Source organism: Ostrea edulis, chromosome 5, assembly GCF_947568905.1.
Source record: "Ostrea edulis chromosome 5, xbOstEdul1.1, whole genome shotgun sequence".
NCBI lineage: Eukaryota > Metazoa > Mollusca > Bivalvia > Ostreida > Ostreidae > Ostrea > Ostrea edulis.
In genome coordinates this window covers 58752681-58774794 of record NC_079168.1, presented here as the reverse complement: position 1 = coordinate 58774794, position 22114 = coordinate 58752681, and the positions used below count along the sequence as shown (strand labels likewise).

At 35.2% G+C, this 22114-nt stretch overlaps 1 protein-coding gene across 8 annotated transcripts in view; it reads left to right on the top strand.

The window, feature by feature from the left end:
- Positions 1–22114, top strand: part of LOC125649768 (titin homolog) — a 47669-nt gene extending 25555 nt beyond the window's left edge. The window contains exons 3-19 of one of the 8 annotated variants that reach the window (XM_048877505.2): positions 486–705; positions 1891–2146; positions 5744–5980; positions 6355–6429; positions 6532–6727; positions 8584–8717; positions 9695–9861; positions 11817–11837; positions 13248–16791; positions 16961–16990; positions 17364–17413; positions 17565–17660; positions 17758–17978; positions 18202–18341; positions 18718–18924; positions 19424–19495; positions 20873–22114. In XM_048877505.2, coding sequence (XP_048733462.1) covers positions 486–705; positions 1891–2146; positions 5744–5980; positions 6355–6429; positions 6532–6727; positions 8584–8717; positions 9695–9861; positions 11817–11837; positions 13248–16791; positions 16961–16990; positions 17364–17413; positions 17565–17660; positions 17758–17978; positions 18202–18341; positions 18718–18924; positions 19424–19495; positions 20873–21069 — 5863 coding nt within the window. In that variant the 3' untranslated portion in view covers positions 21070–22114. Of the gene's footprint in view, positions 1–485; positions 706–1890; positions 2147–5743; positions 5981–6354; positions 6430–6531; positions 6728–8583; positions 8718–9694; positions 9862–11816; positions 11838–13247; positions 16792–16960; positions 16991–17363; positions 17414–17564; positions 17661–17757; positions 17979–18201; positions 18342–18468; positions 18499–18717; positions 18925–19239; positions 19261–19423; positions 19496–20872 lie in introns of all 8 variants that reach the window. The other 7 variants (XM_048877508.2, XM_048877506.2, XM_048877507.2 and 4 more) reach the window with 7 other exon arrangements.

Here is a 22114-nt window from a genome sequence, read left to right as displayed (position 1 = left end):
GAACGTGAAAACACCAGTATTTGACATCTACCATTATGCTGTGCACATGGATATGCATGCAAGCATTATTCTAAAGTTGGTTCAAGCTTAAGCTTTTGCCCACTTTATGCACATAAAACATACTTCATGACTTGCCCAATATATATGTGAAAAATGACATTTGAGCTATTCTATTGATTGATGAATGAATTTTTTTATGATTATTAAAGAGAACAGATCAATGCTTATGCAATTTAAATATTCTTTTGTTAAACAACCTTAATCAAGATTTCCATTAGAAGTATGTGGGATACTTTGGTGTGGTGAAAGGCACAGACCTAATTAAAGAACTATGAGATGACAGAGGGATATCTGAAAGTGCTTTTTCGACAACAATAGATGGAATCATTGGTGTGACAATGAATTGGTCCTCCACTTGTAAATATTATCAAGTGCAGAATGTGATCTTGATCAAAATTTTATTTTGACTGAAATTTTACTTCCAGATATAATCCAAGTTTAGACCAAGGCGATTACAGAGGGAAGACTGCTCTTCATCGCATTTGTGCTATCAAAGATCCTCGTTATTTCCAGAGGGTCATCAAACACTACGGGACATTTCCTGACCACATCATGGAACAGGAGACAGACGACGGAGTCACTCCTGTCATAGCAGCTTGTCAGAGTGGGAACTCCCAACAACTAAAGGAACTGATTGACCAGGGGGTAAGTCTAGTTCTGTACAGAAAGCAAGGGGTAAGTCTAGTTCTATACAGCGTGTAAGGGGTAAGTCTATTTCTGTACAGAAACCAGGGGTAAGTCTAGTTCTGTACAGAAACCAGGGGGTAAGTCTAGTTCTATACAGAAACCAGGGATTAAATCTAGTTCTTTAAAGAAATCAGGGGGTAAGTCTAGTTCTATACAGAAACCAGAGGGTAAGTCTAGTTCTGTACAGAAACCAGGAGTAAGTCTAGTTCTGTACAGAAAGCAAGGGGTAAGTCTAGTTCTGTATAGAAATCAGGGGGGTAAGTCTTATTCTATACAGAAACCAATGATTAAATTTAGTTCTACATAGAAAACAAGGGTGTCTAGTTATACACATAGACCAATGAATAAATTTAGTTCTATACATAGACCATGGTTCTACACGTGGACGAAGATGGTAAGTTAAGTTCTACAATTCGAAAATCTGAAAATCTGATGATTTAGATATAAAAATCATTTCATAAGAATATAACAGCCACGTGGCATTATGAAACTTTAACCACAAAATTCGTGAAATTATTATATTGTAGTTACAAAATCTGTGAAATTATTGTATTGTAGTTACAAAATTCGTGAAATTATTGTATTGTAGTTACAAAATCCGTGAAATTATTGTATTGTAGTTACAAAATCCGTGAGAATATACAGTAGCCACAAAATACATGAAAATATGATACTGTAGCCACAGAATATATGATTCAATACTTATATGATACATGAAAATATGATATTGCAGACATGATATCTGTACAGATACAATATTCATGAAGATATGATACAGTAACCACAAGTTCCACGAAAACATGACACTGTTGTCATAAAATCCATGGAAATATAACATTCATGAGCATATACTATATCCACAAATCCATGAAAATATGAAACTGTAGCCACAAACTCTATGAAGATGTGGTGCTATTGCCAAATAGAAATAAGAAACTTTAGCCATATACATGTAATTAATGAAAATTGAACAATCACGAATTGGAATAAGAGTACGGTAGTAAGGGTGTGCTTAAGAAGGATTGAATTTATTCTCAGCTTCAAAGATTTTATTTGATGAAATAAAAACTCTTTTATTCAACTCCATTGAATAAAGCACCAATCAATATTACCATTAGTCTTTCTGTGTTGTTTGTGATTCAGGCTTCAATAATTACCAAAGATGACAATGGAAGAACAGCCCTCCATTACTGTGCAGATAACTTGGAAACACAGTGTGCTGAAATGTTGCTGGCAAAAGACTCGAGCTTGTTGGAAGTCAAAGACAGCCAAGGGTTCACACCGCTACACATGTCTGTTATAAGTGGGAACGCCCCTTTACTTAAACTTCTACTCAAAAAAGGTGCTGATATCAGGAGTTTGGATAATGAATTACATACCCCTACACATTGGGCGACAGGTAAGAGGAACTTCTGTGTTAGATTTATACACCTAAGTATGTCTGATGTGATGTCGTCATCCAGGCATGTTCATATACATTTATGACCAAAAGGATTAGAATCGTGCAGTAAATCTAGAGAGTGTAAGACTAGAACAAATCTTTACTCTGCTAGCGTGTTAATCTTTTTCTACTCCCCATCATCATTATTATAGAAAGCTGTACCATACATGTTCTTATTCACTCATTTCCACACCAGGCTCGGCTGAGGTGTTTTCTGGAGATGGTAGACAGGAAGATGAAGGTCTGAGTTTTATATGTGATTTAGGAGAAATGGAATTTGTAGGGGTGAAAGGAGTGTTTTCTGTAAGGTTAATGGATCTGATTTAGGGTGGTATGGATCTTTTCAGTTGTTAAGACTGTACGTTTGAGAAACCAGGTGTTGAGAACATTAGTTTAAAAGCACTTTTGGGTTCCTTTACAACATTTTATTAATGACGGATAATAATAGAATATTTACCATTAATACAGGTTTTATCAAATCTCAAGTACTTGTAAAAATAGATTTGTGTTTTAGCTCACCTGAACTAAAGATTCAAGTGAGGTTTTTTGATTGAAATTTGTCCAGTATTTTGTAAGTGTTTCTTTTTTATTTGACTATTGTATGTCTATGATGGACAATTACATGGTCCAATGTTCACAGCTAAGTGCTATATTTTTGTAAGAATAAGGTTATGCAGGTAAGTATTTGGCCTGTGGACCTCTTGTTTTTATTTATTCATTCACTGATTGAGAATTTCTCGGGCACGTAGCATCGTTTTTTCAGAGTGGGGGGGGGGGGGGGGGGGTGCAGGAGAAATTGATTTCACAACTGACAAGCAAAGACAAAACAGTAAAGAGTAAATAAATAAAAGTGGTGGATTTGCCGAAACTTTGAAATTGGGGTGGGGGTGGGCAGCATTGGAGATTTACACTACATGGGTTCAATTCATCAGTTCAACCTTACATTTTTACTATTCTACTACAATTCACTACTGCTAGGAAAAAGTGGGGGGGGGGGGGGGGGGGGGGACAACCAGCCCATACATATTACTTTGTATGTAAAAATAACTAACTTTACATGTAAAATAAAATAACAGAAAATAAATGTTGCTAAAATGTATTAAGGGGGTGCGCAGACCCTATTGCTACGTGCCTGTTGTTTTTTTTACTGTGCTGGAAAGTTAATCTTTTGCAAATATAAATTTAAAATTAAAACTTCATTATTTTTGGTAGCCAGACACCATGTACATGGTGGCAATGGTAAGACAAACTTGTAGAACATCTATATATATATATATATACACTTCAGGACACAATCATATATTCAACTTTTAGTTCAGTTATGTGTAACAAACTTTAATTCTGTTCTTTGTAAAGAATATAGTGAACCATCAGTTTCATTAGCTTAAATGTTAGACACCTCGTTATGGAGAAACTCGGATAGTTAAAACTGGACTTATCATTATACGCGCCTGTGGGAACATTTCCAGGTTTCAGGAGCTAATCAGTGCAGTGCTAAATTTAGACTTAGTAGTCTCCTGTCATTTCTTTATCATTCCCGTATCTACTTTAATGTTGAACCTCAATGGTTTTACCGAAATCATTCACAAAAATTTTCCATATCAACTTTGCCAGGCATGAGTGAATAAATTTACTATCAGAAACTAAAACTACGTGTCTGGCCTAGCACGGGTACGGATTCATATTGAGCATTCGTATTCTCTCACATGTTTTAATAGGTTCTTGAAAATCGTCGGACCTCCAGTCCTAGCGGACATTTTTTCATAGAGACTTCTAAAACTTTAAACATCGTCGGTCCTAGGGTCCGCCAATTCTTTTTAATTGTTTGATTTATTGCAGGAATTCTTATTTCGTAGTAATCAATCAAGATGAAGGTTTGAATTTGTATAAACAATATTTCAAAGTATTCTGTTGGCTATTCTTCTTGTTGATCAAGCCTTATATTACAATTTTTGGGGCGAGACTTAGCAAGAGTAACATTACTTATTAGTTTATACACTGTAATACAGAATTATAAAAGCATTGACCAACTGTTTAATCCTGGTAGATTATAGAATGCAGATCAGTGTATAATTAGTTCAGTGATGAAAAACGACTTAAAAGAACATACTCTTATTTAGAGTTTGTGTGAGATTAGGCAATCAACAAATGTAAACAGACTTTAGAACATATAAAAGATCAACGATAATTAATTCTGGTAATAACCTGTAATTATTGAGTCAGTGTTCGATGAAGAACTTGTTAATTGCTCTGTTTACCTTAATTAATGTCAATACTGATTGAGTGCTTGCTAAACACCATAAAAATTCTTTGATACTTTGTCAACATAATATTATTGTTGTCTATAATTGCTCGTAAAACATTTAAAGATGAATTATGTTTTGCTTTCTCTCTCTCTCTCTCTCTCTCTCTCTCTCTCTCTCTCTCTCTCTCTCTCTCTCTCAAATATTCAGATGGTCAATCCTTCTCTTTCAAACCAAATCTTCCTGTATACTTTTATAAGAACTTAACAGTCAGGTAATATTGATTTTGATTATTCTCATTTCATTTTACATTTTCATAAGGCTCATGTGAGTACAAATGCAATGAGCAAACTATTTAGATAATTATTTTGTATGTGTTTATATGTATACATTTTGTTTCTTAGCTTTATTTTTTTTCACATTTTATTTTGGATATTGTCTCACTATATATATATATCGAGTGTAATAGACAATTTAAAAAGTTGTATTTTTTGTAATTATAGTGATGAACTCTTTTTAAACAAATACCTTGCTTGAATTATACCCATTTGGCAGTGCACAAATTTATGCATGTACTTTTAAAAATGATTATCACAGACGTAGAAATCTTATTATTATTATTATTTGTGAGCGAAGTTGGTTGTACGAAGCCAACACTTGACATATTTTAGTTATCATTCCACTTCAAATTTAATCCTGATAATTATTTCAGATATTTTTATTTGAGGGGTTATGTTTCTTTGTTACTGTTATACCATAGAATGTTAGCTGCTTTTGTACGAGCTGTTAATTTCAACAGTCATTATCAGTGAAACGTCATTCCCGTCAGCTGTGTGGTACATTTTTGTCTGCACAAGTAAAACATGTTCATTCACAATTAATAGTTTCCGCCAATGCCTACAGTGAACAGCATCAATGTTGTTATCGTTCATTTGTCTTTTCTGACACAAGCTTACTTTCTTGTAGAATATCGGTTTTCATTTTTGTTTCTATATAATCCTTCACTAAAGTAGTGTCTTATTTTAAAAAAAGAAAATAGTGAAAATTTATTTTCTGTGTGCCTTTCTTTCAGTTTTCTTATTTAACAATAATGTATATATGCACTTAAAAATAATTTGCTACACACTGGTTATCATTGAAACAGCATTTATTTTAAGAATTAAGTGAAAAATTGTTTTTTATTATTGAATTCATTAAATTCCCCATTCACATTTATATGGATGATCATTGTCAAGACAGATGTCTCACAAATTTTAGTCATAGAGACTTTATATTTGATTTAAAATATCAAGTAATGACCTTAACCTTTCAGTTTGTGGTCACCTTGAAATCCTTGACATCCTGGTTGACAATGGAGCTGAGCTCTCGTCAGCTGACAGTCACAATGCCTATCCCATTCATTACGCCGCTCAGATGAACGGGAAGGACAACAACCACTCAGATTCCAAGGTCGGGGAAAAGGTACTCAAAAAGCTGCTGGACAGTGGAGTCCCACATGATGTCACAGACAAAGATGGCCGACAGCCGTTGCTATGGGCCGCTAGTGCAGGTAAGGAACTTGCTATAACATGTACTTTAATGAGTTCATTTTGTAGAAAAATAATTTTACCGACATGTACCCAAGCAATTCATAACATGTCAATGACAAAAGCAAGGCATCCTCTGGAGTTTGATTTCTTCTTTGTTTGAAATAGTGTATGTGAACTGATTTTAGCAGGATTCATATTTTAGTGTCCATGGCACTGATGTAAGAGAGCTACTTTATGACTGCGCTAAAATGTGGCAATCTTTCATTTTATTTAGAAGAAGCACTAATTACGTCAAATTGTGCAACAGCGCCTTTGAACAGATTAATACAGTGTGCAAAACACAGATTTGCAGTTGTATATGTTTTCACCTGTTATTTTTTATTTGATAAATCAGGTAATATAGAATCCATCAAATTATTAGTCAAAGCTGGTGCTGATGTCAATGCCATTGATAAAGACGGGCTTTCAGGTACAGTGACCGTGATTTTTAAAAACCCGCTTTATACAGCAGTGCTTCTCCTCTGTACATGTAAAATTAATTTTCCTGTAAGAGTTATTTCTCTTGTTCCAGCTTTACATTGTGCGTCCTCCAGAGGTCACTCTCACTGTATAGAGGAGATGAAGAAGCTGGGGGCGGAAGTAAACCTTGCAGACAAAAATAGCTGTACTCCACTATTTTATGCTGTCACCCTTGGTAACAAGGAGTGCACCAAGGCCCTACTTAAACATGGTGCTGATCCTAATCACAAAGATGTCAGAGGAAGAACGTAAGGGCTTTTACAAACTCTTGATCTGCAGTACAGACAGGAATCACTTCTGAATGCCTGCTGCATGGTTTTTAATTTATAAATATTTAATGAATCCCAAAAGATGAAGAAATATAGTACCAAGATGTAGCCATGCTACCTAAGCGTTGTGTATAATTGGGATATACCATTATGGCATGGTAAAACACGAATTTTCTTGTGCATGATCAAGCATTTAATTTCTTTTTAATCCGTTGGTTAGTTGGTTGTATATTGTTTAACGTCCCTTTCAAGAATCTTTCACTCATATGGAGACGTCATCATTGCCGAAGAAGGGCTGCAAAATTTAGACTTACGGCTTTTGAGCATGGAGGGATCTTTATCGTTCCACACCTTCTGTGACACAGGGCCTCGATTTTTGCGGTCTCATCCGAAGGACTGCCCCATGTAGTCGCCTCTTACGACAAGCAAGGAGGTATTGAGAACCTATTCTAACCCGAATCCCCCGGGTCTTTTTAATCCGTGATGTATGCTAAGAATCATACTACTTATTAATTAATGTTATTTTTGGCACACTGTTTTTCCCTATAATAGCTCTAAAACTTCATTGTTATTTCGGATTTCAAACATTTCGGTTGAGCATCACTGAAGAGACATTATTTGTCGAAATACGCATCTGGTGCATCAAAATTGGTACCGTATAAGTTTTTACATTATGGCCCCTGGGTTGAGGCCTCTACTGGCGGACTGTTAGTCCCCGAGGGTCTCTACAGCCCAGTAGCTAAGTACTTCGTTACCAGCTTGAAAATACGGATGTATATTTAATTGCTGTTATAAAATTTAGAAATTGATTTCAAAATTAAGGATAATCTCCCTCACGCATAGCGCTTATCCTTAGACGAATTTGACTCCACTTTTTGGGCACACTGTTTTCCCCTATAATAGCTCTAAAACTTCATTGTTATTTCGGATTTCAAACATTTCGGTTGAGCATCGCTGAAGAGACATTATTTGTCGAAATGCGCATCTGGTGCATCAAAATTGGTACCGTATAAGTTTGTACATTATGACGCCTGGGTCGAAGCTTCTGCTGGCGGACTGTTAGTCCCCGAGGGTCTCTACAGCCCAGTAGCTAAGTACTTCGTTACCAGGTTGAAAATACGGATGTATTTATATTTAATTGCTGTTATAGAATTTAGAAATTCATTTCAAAATTAAGGATTATCTCCCTCACGCATAGCTCTTTTCCTTAGACGAATTTTTGGCACACTGTTTTTCCCTATAATAGCTCTAAAACTTCATTGTTATTTCGGATTTCAAACATTTCGGTTGAGCATCACTGAAGAGACATTATTTGTCAAAATGCGCATCTGGTGCATCAAAATTGGTACCGTATAAGTTTGTACATTAACATGAAACATGATATGGGTGAAAAATTCTTCACAATCATCATAAATGGAAAAGCGGTGACGTTTCCTTATAATTGAAAAATTTTCGAGAGTCCCTCTTTTTTTTATCAGTAAATTGTTTTATAGTATGTTTAGAAAAATTAAAAAACAACAAGAAAACCAACAAAAATGGATAAACAATATACAATCAACCAATGGTATTCGAAAAAGAGTTGGCTCATTGCGGGTCATCACAGGGACTTTCCAGCTTTGCCCTACGGGTTTTTTCCCGGTGTTTTTTTTTTTGTTTTTTTTTTTTTAGTCTTGTTTGATTTATTTATTTTTATTTTTTTTTATTTTGTGTGTTTGTTGTTTTTTTTTGTTTTTTTTGTTTTTTTTGTTTCCGCAGAAATACGGCTGAAATATATCGCGTAAAACAACACGAAATCAATCAATGGAATAATTTTCTTGTAAAATCAAATTTTTCAGGCCTAGTCATTGTGCCTCAGTTAAAGGGTGTGTGGAGACGTTAAAAATTCTGGATAAAAGTAAAGCTGATCTATGGGGAGGAAGTAGCAGGGGAGACTACCCCATCCATGAGGCAGCTCAGGGTGGTCATTGTGGTAAGTCTAAGAAATATAGAGAAAAATTCCTTAATTGATTGAAGAATATTCAATATTCCGAAAAGTTTTTATCAGTAAATTGTTTTATAGTATGTTTAGAAGAATTAAAAAACAACAAGAAAACCAACAAAAATGGATATTTGATTTATTAGCCGAAGTGAACTTTTATACACCTATTTACTGGCTATGAGGACAATAGCAAGTTTGTCCCCCAACAGCAACTATTTCCCGAGGCGCAGGTAAAGGGGACTCAATATTATTCAAATGAAAGGTCTCATCCTTTTCAAAAGGGAGATAATTTTAAAAAAAGTATTCAACCATGGCCCCCGGACGTAAGGTGGGGCTATAATATGGGTTCTCAGTTTTACATTGGATATATAGGGGGGATCTTCTAATGACCAGCAGGCCCATGGTTAGTCATATCAATATGCAAGAATCCTCAGGTAATGTAGCTGCAGAACTGTAGGTCTCTGAGAAAATATTGGGACATATCAGAGAGCTACAAATCCACCCCTTAGAAAAACCATCGATTTACGGCGCAGAAAAAAAAAATGCGCACGGTTGAGGCCTTATATCGCTGCATTCTTGCACCGCTGTCTCATAAATTTAATATAAAAATTCTTAACATACCTTCCTACTATACTTGTGTCCAAACATACCTTCAAATATTCATTAAAGCCCCAAACGACCCGAAAACTCACAGGTTCAAATGATTTCGTTTGCTGACTGGGGACCTCAAGGCGGCTCCCAAACCCCCTGCCTCATAAAGTTGCGCCCCCCCCCCCTAGCCGCAATTCCTAAATCCGCCCCTGTAAATAATCTACGAACAAGATGTGATGAACTTAGAATTGAAATGAATCCAACAACGAAGATAAAACTTCAATGTACTACCTACTGAGTGATGGCTGAATTGTGATTAGACGATATAATGTTTATAATATCTGTAATAACCAGTAAATGTATTTATCTTCGCTCAGATGTTGTGAAATACCTGCTGAAGTGGAAAAACGCCCCTGACGCTGTAAACACCCCCAACAATGCAGGAAGAACCTGTCTACACATCTCCGCCATAGTCAACAACCTGCCCCTCTGTAAGCTACTGCTAGACAATGGGGCAGACAGAAACTCATTAATGATGCATAAGGTACAGTTATATATCACCTGTTAAAAACTCACTAATGAGAGAGAAGTACAATCATCTCTCTATAGATCTGCTAAAAATCCATTCTCACTGGTGATCCATCTGGTTCAATTCTTTAGAAAGCGTAAAGAAATATGTAGTATGGAGCTGTTCAAAATAGAAAAACAAAAGTACTGATGATACGAAACTTACAATTATCGATCTTTTGTGTAGATATGCTGAAAATAGAATCTCAAGAATGATAAACATCTAGAATATACCATATCTATTGTCTAGACCTACACATTCTCAAAGATGAAGCAAAAGTAATTTAATGACGTCATGTAAATATGTATAATGTTATAGAATCAGTATGATTCAAACTGGCTGATGCAATGTTATCGACAGTACCTTCTAGACCATCTGTAAATACACACAAGCAACAGTTACATTAAAAAACACCACTCCAAATGATTCAGAAGATACAATATTCTATCAATTAGACCGACTTAAAATAAAATTTATAAATAAGTATAATATAGATCGACTAAAATTTTGAAACTCACATATGATGCGTCATTATGTAGCATATAGACCTGTTAAAAACAGTTACTCGCATATGATGCTAAACAGGAAAAAAATCTCTGATGATGCATAATGTACAATTATCTGTCATTTAGAATAGTTAAAAAAGGGGGGAAATTACATGTTGCTTTACATTCCATTCGAGAATTCCTCACTCATGTCGAGACAATACCAGCTATAGGTGAAGTGCCGTAAATTTTTACCTCTGTTTGGCACTTACGGCCGCAGCCGTGAGAGTTTTTATTACTGTGCCAGTGCCTACCGTGACACGGTACATCCAAAAGACTTACACTTCTGCGCTTGGCGAAGGAACAATCACTACCTATGTTGATATTTGTAAGTTTTCGGATTGAAAATAAAATCTGGTTCATCATTAGGTTTGTAGAATTGTATAACTATGTAAAACTGTTGAGTTTCTCGCTAGATGATTCCCTGTATAATAGTACGTGTAGCTTTAGCGTTAGCTGTATTGTATACCGATTCCCTGTATAATAGTACGTGTAGCTTTAGCGTTAGGTACACTTGCAGGTTGTATCACCAGCAATTCTTGGGGAACTGTAAAATATATTTAACTAGAATTTCTTGAATGCATTTTCAAAATTAATATTAAATCGTGAAATCAACTGTTTAAAACACTACATTGTTTTTTGTACGTGAGAGATTAATTAAATACACTGATCATTGTCAGTTAAATTGTTTTGCGAAGTAGAATGGGTTTTGACAAAGATCAGTTTGATTAGAAGTAAGATATTTTATTTTGATCTGCTGATACACATTGAAGCATCTAGGTGAGCGGGTAGCCATTGTAATTTCCGTCAGATTAGACAAATGCATATCTTGGATTATACGGAATATTTGGGGGGGATTTGACCCTATGCCCTTCTGTGTGGTAATTTTATATCAAACTGGAATAACAACATTCTTACCTTGTAAGAGTATTTTGATAAATGTAATATATACAATGTGTTTAATAAACACTTCTTGCACATTCAATTTGGCTGATATATAAGCAATATTTTCAGAATGGATTGAAACTTGTTTACATAGCTTAAAGTCTTTTGGGAAATAGTGTCCTTGAAGTTAAACAAAATTAACACTACATTGAATTAGTGATAGTTCCTTTCATTGGATCAGAATGTGTATGTCAGCTACATATGTCTCTGCATAAGAGAGGAGGTGTGAGAAGTGTTGAACTTTATAATGCACATATTCTAACAATACATGGTAGAACGATTCATCGGAAAGCCGGGTAGTAGATATGTACTTATGAATCGCTGTCAATACTCAAATGACTACACATACTATTTCAGTTGTAATTCACACAAAAGTATAGATACCTTGCTAAGTTGCAATTATCTTTGTTTAGAAATATAAGATTTATTTGTGATTCTCAGAATAAAAAAGACGCTGCCAAGGTAACTATTTGTGATTGAGACGTAAAATAATGTCACATGCATTAGATTCTAACAGTTTGGTGTTTAACACATTTCCTTACAGTTTGTAATTAAGCTTTTAACTGGTATACAAGAAGACTTCCATTGAAATACCGAAAGGTACAATTGTGAAGAAAACGCGGAAAATTAAAGGTTCTATATAAACCTGAGTGTGAATAATGAAAGAGTTTAGTTACACAGACCACAAATTCTATTTACTGGAGAGGATAAAGAAATATGGATTTTCTTTAAAGAAAAAGCAAGACTTGTTTGCTCAAGATAATCTTGTCATTAAATCTGTCGAAATGGAGTTTGTATTGGAAGTTAGATATATTGATAGGGTAGGAGTGCAGTGTAGTAGAGATACCATGTCTCAAACTGTTATAAACTAAGCACTTATATATATACTGGAGAGAGGATATATGGCTTTAGTCTTGTGAAGGTAAAAATGGTTACATGTGCTTTAAGTAGATGAAATGTATGTAAATGACGTGCTGTTAATATGTTTAGAATACTTATATTCTTATTCATGGTATAAGTAAACGTAGCGATTTTAAATTATCAATTCAAATTAGAAAGGTTAATTAATGTGAATAATCCTCCTTTCTAACCTGTTTGAAACACATTCTTACAACTACGAAAAGTTCTGTTGCCCCTTTTGATTTGTTTTATCACCTCTCACTCAGCACTATTATTTCAAGAGTTTGTTCTCAAATAATATATGTGTGTGGACAAGTTTTTTCTAGAATGGTTGCCATGGAAATGGTCATGGAATAAGTTCTGCAACACAAAAATAAACATTTGAATTTTAAAAAGGCATCTTGAGATATGAAAGATCAATACTGCGCTTTGGTGCATTTAAAGTTTATATAGTTGTCGTTGGTAGTTTGTCAGAATTATCAGATAACCTTTACGGGGTTAGTATTCAGTAAATGTCTTAAGAACACAGTCATACGTGGTTACAACTATCCACAGAAGAACACATAGGAGATTGACAAAAACGATCATGTCTTTTGTCGTTTGGAGAGGGTTTAGAATAAGACTTCACATAAACAATAAACCACTAAACTTGTGAAATGCATCGGAGAACAGATGCTATTTAGGTCTGGATTACTGATTGCTCTGGCAGTGATCTTTAACATTCTAATCGGTTTAATTTTACTCTGCTGTGTCTCTACGGTCGTTTGTCTGCTTTCTTAAGTGACATCTAGTTTGTGAAATTTAAGGCCTTGGTTTTAATTCTATTACGAAGTGAGTGTTGATAACATACTTCATTATTGCTGTTGAATAAAGGATTATATGTGTATGTAGATTTTTATCTTCATTAGAATGGTAACCAAGATACTAAAGAATGGTATTTTCAAAATATATATTTCAGTTTTTGTTTTTTAGGATAAATCTTATACACCATATGATGCTGCTATATTGAAAGAAAACAGAGAAACTGCAGAATATATTAAATCAAAAGGAGGACAGTCTGGAGGTGATATTGACAATATTCTGAATAAAAAAGACAAGAGGGACACTAAATCGGCTAAATCCAGAAAGAGTAATCTAGAAAGCCACAAGGAAGAGGAGGAAGGTGTAGAACAGGATAAGAAATCAGAAAAACAGGAAGACCCCGAAACATCGGAGAAGAAGGAGGAGAAACCCAAGTCCAAGAAAGAACTAGAAAAAGAGAAAAAAGAAGCAGAGAAAGCCAAAAAGGAGGAAGAAAAGAAAAAGAAAGAAGAGGAATTAAAAGCTAAAAAAGAGGAAGAAAAGAAGGCAAAAGAAGAAGAAAAGAGACAGCAAGAGGAAGAGAAAAAACAAAAGGAAGAGGAGAAAAGACAAAAGGAAGAAGAGAAAAGGCAGAAGGAAGAGGCAAAGAAGAAGGAACAAGAAAGTAAAGGTTCTAAAGACACAAAATCTGATAATAAAGAAGAAGCTGTAGCTGCAGCAGCTGTTGCTGTCGTTGGTGAAGAAAAGGAGAAAGAAAATAAAAAGGAGGCAGATAAGAAAGGCGATAAAGAAGAAAAAGTTGATAAATCAAAAGAAAAAGATACTAAGCAGGAAGACAAGGACAAAGAAAAAGGGGAGAAGAAAACTGACAAAGAGGAAAACTTAGAAAGTGATGAGGAAATAGTTGTAGTAAAAGGCAAAAAAGTTGTTAGAAAAAAGAAAGGCTTTGTGAAAGATAAGGAAGCGGAAAAGGCAAGAAAAGAAGCAGAGGAGGCCAAGAAAGATGCTGTAAAAGCGCATCAGGAGGCAGAAGTAGCGAAGGCTGCTGCAGAAAAGGTTAAACAAGAACAAGAGGCAGAAAAGGTTAAGAAAGCTGCGGTAGCGGCCAATACAGCTGAAGAAGCTAAACAAGAAAAAGATAAAAAGGACAATTTAAAGAATAAATCTACAAAACAAAAAAAAGATAGCAAAGAAGAAAGTAGTAAGGGAAAGGGAAAGGAGAAAACTAAAAAAGACGAAAAGGCGGTAGTAGCTGGTGCCGCAGGTGCCAAGAACAAAAAAGGGAAAAAAGATCCCGATACAATCAAAGAAGAAGAGGAAGAAGAGGACGAAACAACAAAAGAAAGTGGAATTGAGGCAGAGAAAGCGAAACGAGAGGCAGAAAAGTCACAAAGAGAGGCAGAAAAGCTACGAGAAGAAGCAGAAGAAGCAAATACAGAGACAGAAAAACTAAAGAAAGCTGCTGTAGCTGCCAAAGCAGTTGAAGAAGCTAAACAAGAAAAAGAGAAACAAGACCAACAAAAGAATAAATCAGCAAAACAGAAGAAAGACAGTAAAGAAGAAAGTAGTAAAGGAAAAGGAAAGGAAAAAACTAAAAAAGACGAAAAGGCTGTAGTAGCTAGTGCCGCAGTTGCTAAGAACAAAAAAGGGAAAAAAGATCCTGGTACAATCAAAGAAGAAGAGGACGAGGAAGACGAAAAAACAAAGGAAAGTGGAGAGGAAGCGAAACGAGAGGCAGAAGAGTCACAGAGAGAGGCTGAAAAGCTACGAGAAGAAGCAAATACAGAGACAGAAAAACTAAAGAATGCTGTCGTAGCTGCCAAAGCAGTTGATGAAGGTAAAGAATCATCGAAGAAACATAGAGAAAATTCACAAACAGGGAAGGACAAGGAAAACAGAAAGACTAGGAAGGAAGAAAAACCTGAGGTAGTTAGCAAGGACATTCCCCCCAAATCACCTAGCAAAGCAAAGGAATCTAACAAAGTAGAAAGTGACGAAGAACCAGGAAACAGGGAAGAGAAGGGAGAGAAAATACCCGAAATTGCAGTTGTTACTCCAAAGACTCCAAAAAATAAAAAATTGCAAACCACTAAGGATGGAGGGAAACAAGAAGCAAAAGGACTAGAAAAAGAAAAATCAATTGTAAACAAAGTTGACAAAAGTAAAAAATCTACTGAGAAAGCTAAAAAGGAGAAAGAAAAGACAACGCATGATCCAGAAGAAGACGAAAGTGAACAGATAGCACCAGAAAAACTTGTTAGTGATAGACAGGGCAAAGAAGGAAAACAGGAAAAGAAAGGATTACAGAAAGAAAACTCAACCGTTAACAAAACTGAAAAGTCTAAGAAGTCTTCTGATAAAAATAACTCAGAGAAGGAAAATACTTTTGCTGATAAAGAAGAAGTTGAAAAGAAGGGAAAGAAAAGTGCTGAGAAGCCCGAAAGTGAGGAGGAGATTCAAGAATATACACACGACACTATTGACGTAGCAAATGATCGATTCGACAGTGGAGTTCACACACCAGGATCGGTAGCTGAGGAAGAAGATTTAGATAAACATCTGATATTAGCTAAAGAGAAAACATCGGTTAGTGAAAAAGAAAAGACAAAGGAAAAGAAAGAAAATAAGAAATCAAAACAATCTGGGCCTGCTACAACAAGTACGCCCAAAGTAAATAAAAGACCCTCGAGGGAGGAAAATAAGAACAAAGTTTCTTCAAGAGATAGTGGACGTCCAAATACGCGCGAAAAAACAGAGTTCCAGGAAATTGAACTTAAACCAAGCAGAGATTCGGGAAACCAGTCACAATCAGAAGAGCGGAATTCTCAAACAGAAGAACACCAATCACAGACGAAACGCAATTTGGTAATAAGTCCTTCTATTTCGCCTGTTGATTACCAGGAGCATTCGCCACATCGGAAGAACTCTTACATTCAATCCCCAAAGTCAAGGGTTGTCCATACTGACAAACAAGACGACGAAGATGAATTTGAATTTCCGGAGAACTCTCATGAAAGCCAGGAAGTAGCTCTAAGGTTAGCGGAAAGTCGCAAGCAATCTAGACAAGAAACACTTCCAGAGACTTCCAGGTATCAGGATTCGCCGGAGAGACAGTCAAGAAGCAGCCGCAAAGCTTCAAAAATTCCAGACAGTGGGGTAATTCAACCAGGATTAAAAAGTCGTGATAATTCTCGTTCAAAAACTCCTGTGTTGACTAATGGTCATTCTCAACAACAAAACGATTATGCCGAATCTTCAGAAGAAGATGATGACGATGTGATAACTGACATTAACTTTCAAAACAGACTTAAAAGAATTGAAAGAGCACAACTTACAAGGAACAGACAAAAAGAACAATATCTTTTACAGCAACTAAGAAGAACACAAAAACCGAACTACAAACTTACGCCAGTTAGGGCAAAATCCAAGTCCAATCTGACTCTAGCAGATATGGAACGTTTAGATACGTCAGTACGCAGAAAAAATGTGCCAAGACGAGTGGCCTCCATTCAAGAGAGCGTGCGCCGTTATCAGGATCAGAGGCGGTTTGTTCGCCAAATGCATCAGCTGAAACGTGCTCAGATTTACACAGGGCCCATGCATGATATCGTGTTGTTCAGTAAAATGATGGATGTATATAAACACAGTACTCCTGGAGAAAGCGAGAATGATCTTGAGATGAGTGTGATGGATAATTGGGACGGTTATCTCAGAGGTAAGTTCTAGAGATTATGCATCTGTTTTAAACGCAATTCTAATCATTTTGCTTTAAAATTTACAAACGTGCATGTTGTTCGGAGTGTTAGATACTGTATCTAGACGTTTTAACTTTATGTGTAAGATATGTTGGTTAATATGTTTAATCTGTTGTGAACTTTATACAGAAAATTCAGACTTAAACTCAACTGACCCAGGTAACATTGGTTTTCTGCACTGCATATTAACATTTTTCATTCCTATTTCAAGACTAATAAAGGTTTTTTAATTGGTCTGGTAAATTCATATCTATATTGATAGACAAATATGGATTCTAATTCTAATACTCCAGCTTTTCCCACAAGAATTTTGTTTTGTTCACTTTTTTATTTGAACCACGTCTGCAAAAACTCTCTTCATTTTATATTATTCCATATAATGTACATGTACAAAATCTATTATATAAGAAGTCCCCACAATAACATGGTTTTTTTTATGTGTGTTTGAAATAAGATTGGATTTATTTGCATATTTTAATATAATTACATAAACAAAAAAGTTAGATAATACTATATATCTGGTGTATTTCAGACCAACTGAGGTTTGTCTCGCAGTACTATGATGAGGATCAAACAGTGAGGGTAAGTTGGATCAATCAGATTAAATTATGTCAGTGGGCACATGCGTAAGCATGCCATAAGTTTCCTCGTGAAAGACGTTTATGATATTTTCAAGATACGAAAATGTTTGAAACAGAAAGGGAAGTAATGTACATAAGTACTGTGATTGCAGGAGCAGACGAATAAGGTTAGACGAGAAACGTCAGAAACGAGAAAAGGAGTAGAAAGTCGATCGGAATACCTTGCGCAGAGTCTGAAAAGAAAAGATGTGGGTACTTTTGAATCAATATGTTTAGAGAAACACGTGTTTAAGATGTAGTGCATACATGTTGAATAATTGAATTGTATCATAATTTCTAAATCAGGATCAAGACAGTAAAGAAAAGCAGGATATCGATGGTAGAATTTCGAATATTACCAGGAGGACAGAGGAGATGTATGATAGCTTCAAAGAAAAGGCGGATCAAACACTGAGAGACGCAAAGGAGACGAACGTCACTTTAGACAAATCTTACCGTAAGGAGAGGTCGGATATCATGCATAACTCAAGGCCACATAGCTACAGAAAGCTCAAGGACGAGGAAGAGTAAGTTTCATAGTAAAATCGAAGTGTAATGTTAATTGTCGTTAAGTGTAGCATAACACCAGGGAAGTTTGCGTTCAAATGACCAGACTTTTCAAAGTTCGAGAGTGGTTATGATTGTTATTGATTAAAGGGAGACTACAGGTTTGGAACTCGTATTAGAAAACAAACTTATAACATGGTTTTGACATACATATTTCTAATTTGATAATGTGTATGCTTTCAGAATGGATGAGCGTCAGAGGTTTTTCGAGGAACGTGAAAAGACGCGGAAAGATAAGCACTCGGATTGGCACAAGAGGAAGGAAGAGGAACTAAGAAAACGGCTTATGAAAGTGTATGGAAATGGATCAGAAAATGGCTTCAGTAAGTATCTGCGCACCGATGCTTATTGAATATACAGTAATATAAATTACTTTTTTGATGCATGATCCTTTAGTAATTTGCCATTATTTTTGTTTTATTTGCTTGAATAAACGTGTACATACTTTAGGTCCAGAAATGAGGTTGAATAGCGAATATAGTAAGTGTATACTATTGGGAAAAGGCTGATTGTCTTTTTGTAATGTGTTTAGTTTTGCATGGTGGCAATCACTAGCACCGAGTGGCAGAGTGTTCAAAAGGATACCCATTCATTTTGCTTAACATGAAAGATTTCCAAGTGTATTGAAAATTACAAACAAGCAGATGAATGGATATTAAAGTTCTTGTGCACAATATGATTTATTTCACTTGACCTCAGGTAAATCACGAAATCTTGGCCCCATGAAATCCTCGACGCCTCGTGTCCAGAGCCTAGGTAGTAGTTCTGGCTCCAGGCCCAAGTCTATGATGTCCTCCATTAGCGGCTCCCGCGCTCAGTATACCAATTCCACGGACCAAGATCTCAGTGTTCATATGACCGAATTTGGATTAAGACGGGTAAAAAAGACGGATGATGGTGCCTATGGTATGCATGATTTAGATTGCTTTTTCTAATAGCATGATGATACGCGCCCACCGAGCACGTAGTGTAAAGCGTCAAGAGAGATAACTCTTATTGATTATCAGGAGATATTCCCTTGAGTTGGGGTTAACTTCGTACCTTAATCGAGTTTCGATAAATTTTGATAATGTAATATAAATTATAGTAAATCCTGGTCATAACATGATATATGAATAGTTTATGCTTCTTCCCAAGTTGTAGAATAGTCTATTTTGAAAAGTATTTCATTTCAGTTGGTGTGCATTTCAAAAACGTGTTTTTTTTATATTTTCAACAAAGTTCCATGTAGTAGACATGGTTGTGAGTATTTTCATCTGTGAAAGATCTCTACTGTCTTCTTTTAAAAATAGATATGCTGTATCAGTATATTAGTATCTTTTTTCAGCGTACAGCACTTGCATGCGACCTATCACTTTCTATTTGCTTGTATATCTTGTAGTGACAGTCATATTATTTTTCACAGGCAAAGCTTCGAAAGACTCTTCACAGTGTAGTGTCAAATCGTTGTTATTTCATAAATCTGGCTCATTATCAGGTATACTGCGAAATGCAGGCAAAGCTAGACTGGCATTAACCATATTAACCCCATTATGTTTCAAGAAGCTTTCCAAGTACACTGTACCGCCTGCTTTAGCTTGGAGAAGGTCGCGCTTACTGTATACTGTCCATTGTACATGTAGCTGCTTTCAATTTCATTAACTGTAGTACTGTACTCCGAGATTATTTTTGCGTATATGTATAACTATGATATACGTTTTAGTACAGGCAAAACTGTAATTATGCATATTGAAGAAAAACAGAAGTAAACATACCCCTGAATGGTAGCGAAAATATTATTTTGTTAAAACTCGCGATTCCCATGGATAAACCTGTTTCAGTTACATTGCTTGTTTTTTAATCAAACAACTCGTTTCCATCCGATAAGATGCCTGAGTTTGAACTATTACTTAGTGAAGGTGAAATTTGGTATCAAGGATTTTAATTTATAGTTACATGTAGCAAGTACATGTGTATTTTATGTATATAACATCATGATCTAGACGCTTTGACACGGAGGTAGTCCGATAATAACGTGCTACTCTGTTTATTTTAGATTATTATGAAGGTGAGTTAGCTAAAAGTGGTAAGATTTAGCATGACAATAACAAAGCCAACCAATTAGGGCTGTTTTAGGGCATAAGCATGTCTGAATATTAAATGAAAACTTATGTAGTATTGAGGGAATAAACTATATTAACAACAATTCTTGTTTAGTAATTGTATTATTGCTATAGCGATGCAACATGCTGATTAACTATAACGTATTCTAAATATGTATGGACTGTTTCCGGTTTATCAAACATTGATTAAATATCTTAATAATTCACGATTTTATCTAAGTGTCTGTTTCGCATGTATGAATTAAATTGTTTTCATGTTGCCTTATTTCAGTCCTGGTTTTTTAGGCTGCTTGGTGAGTTAAACTGTAGACAGTCCACGCATACCTGCTGATTACGTCATAATTACGTAATTTCTTGTAGAATTTTAGGGCGGACGATGCCTATGTATTTATGCATGTTTAATAAAGAATCATTAATTCCATTTGTTGACGTTCAAGATGCTTATTACTTATGCATTGTAGTTGTTAATTTCAAGCGAATGCCTGTAGAAGAGAATAACGAACTGTGTAATTCAAATACTTTGCATGATTAAACTACAACTTAGAAACTCCAGAGAGTAGTTTTCACTTTACAATCAAAGTGATATATAAAAAATGTTTAGTGTTTATATTAATATTTTGTAATTTGACTATATACTACATGCTAAGAAAATATTTTAAAAATAAAATACATGTATACATGTAATTCTGGAAACGAAGTCTTCATTTACATATTCATTGCATCAGCTTTATGTTATTGAATCTGTTTTTCAGCCAATTGGACACCCAAGTTTGACGGTGACGTAAGACCACGAGCAGGCCTCGTTTTCGTGGAGCCCAAAGTTTACACCGAGTTCCTCAAGGAGGAAGCTCAACTACGTCAACAGACCGCTATGATGGCGCGAAGTCGGTCGACGAACATTAACACGTTAGATGACGATGCCACAGTGTTAGAGACAGTGGAATCGTGACGAATCGAAATAATTTATTAGTATTATATTAGTTATTGAAATTATTCTGTTGCAAATGTGAAGATTGTGAGAATGATTTCTGATCTCTGTAATACTCATCTGCTGTCAATGGGAAGGGAATTTATTATGTTTAGCTGTATGGTGAAACTCTAAACAGACAGGACTGGTTTGTTTAATTAGTTTCTTCATATTGCAGAATACACAATGGGAATAAAAAGTGCACAAATTTTTAGGGATCCCATAATCTTACAAAAGTTTATTTCATGTATTCTTGTTACCTAGTGCATTTATTACTTATTCATCAGTCATTTCTAAATTTGGAAGCAAAAACCATGTATTTTTATGTCTCGTTTGTAATGTACAATACGATTGTTTTTTAATATTCTGAATATTACGATGTATTTCATATTCTTGCTATGAGTGTCATACAGATACTGAATATTACGATGTGTTTAATATTCTTGCTATGAGTGTCATACTGAATATTACGATGTGTTTAATATTCTTGCTATGAGTGTCATACAGCTAGTGAATATTACGATGTGTTTAATATTCTTGCTATGAGTGTCATACAGATGCTGAATATTACGATGTGTTTAATATTCTTGCTATGAGTGTCATACAGATACTGATACATAAACGCAGGTTTTGTTTTGAGGTGTTCATGTTTTACTCCGTCATAACTACTTGTTTCTTTCATTTAGCACGTCCTTGGGTTTATCTCCTCAAACCAAGGAGTTTCTCTTTCGATAGACATGTACATTGAAACAGGCAAAACTCTATTAATCATGAATGACAGTGTAAAAGCTTAGTCTGTGATATACGTGTGAATATCCGTCCAAACTGTTTTGCTTTTAAAGATTTTTCGTACTTTTACTGTTTTGGAATGATTTCTGTGATAAACCTTGCCAACAACTTCTTGTGCATATTTAAGTAATAGGAGTGATCAGATTGTTTGTTTATAGGTAGCTAATTTATATGAATAAGGGACTTTATTTTGAGAGAGATGCATGTATTTTTCAAAATAAAAGATTATACTCACTAA